The 389-nt window shown below is 48.6% G+C and overlaps 1 protein-coding gene across 1 annotated transcript in view; it reads right to left on the bottom strand.

Annotated features, from left to right (window-relative positions):
• Positions 1 to 30: 30 nt before the first annotated feature.
• Positions 31 to 389, bottom strand: part of CSUI_005598 (uncharacterized protein) — a gene marked incomplete at its 3' end in the record, with an annotated part of 16,492 nt that continues 16,133 nt past the window's right edge. The window contains exon 4 of the mRNA XM_068065769.1: positions 31 to 345. Within this exon, the coding sequence (XP_067922257.1) occupies positions 31 to 345 (315 nt within the window). The remainder of the gene's footprint in view (positions 346 to 389) is intronic.

Below are 389 nucleotides of genomic sequence, written 5' to 3'. Positions count from 1 at the left end.
AGAAGAAGATTCTTGAAGGAGAACAAGACGACTATTCCGTGGAGAAGCACCTGGTAAGAGAGACATCGCAGCTGAAGATGACGATGTACGCACACCTCGAGTAATCCTATCACTACTACGAAGGCGTCTAGGTTGATCACTCGAAGAAGAAAAAGAGTGCTGTGGATCAATAGACGAGTCTTCTCCATCTGCTGAGACTCGACCGCCTTCTGAGAGAGGAAAGGAGGTGTCTCCTCCACCTGCTGGTGTTGAATGTGCACCCCCCCGAGATGCCAAGTGAAGCCGCTGGCTCGATCGTGTAGAAGAAGCAGAAGACATACGAGGACTTGGGACAGCAGACGATATCTACAGCACATCGGAGAAAAGAGAAAAACAAGGAAAACAATAAA

The sequence above is a fragment of the Cystoisospora suis genome (genome assembly GCF_002600585.1).
Source record: "Cystoisospora suis strain Wien I chromosome Unknown contig_2703, whole genome shotgun sequence".
Taxonomy (NCBI): Eukaryota; Apicomplexa; class Conoidasida; order Eucoccidiorida; family Sarcocystidae; genus Cystoisospora; species Cystoisospora suis.
This window is presented reverse-complemented; position numbering and strand designations above follow the sequence as displayed.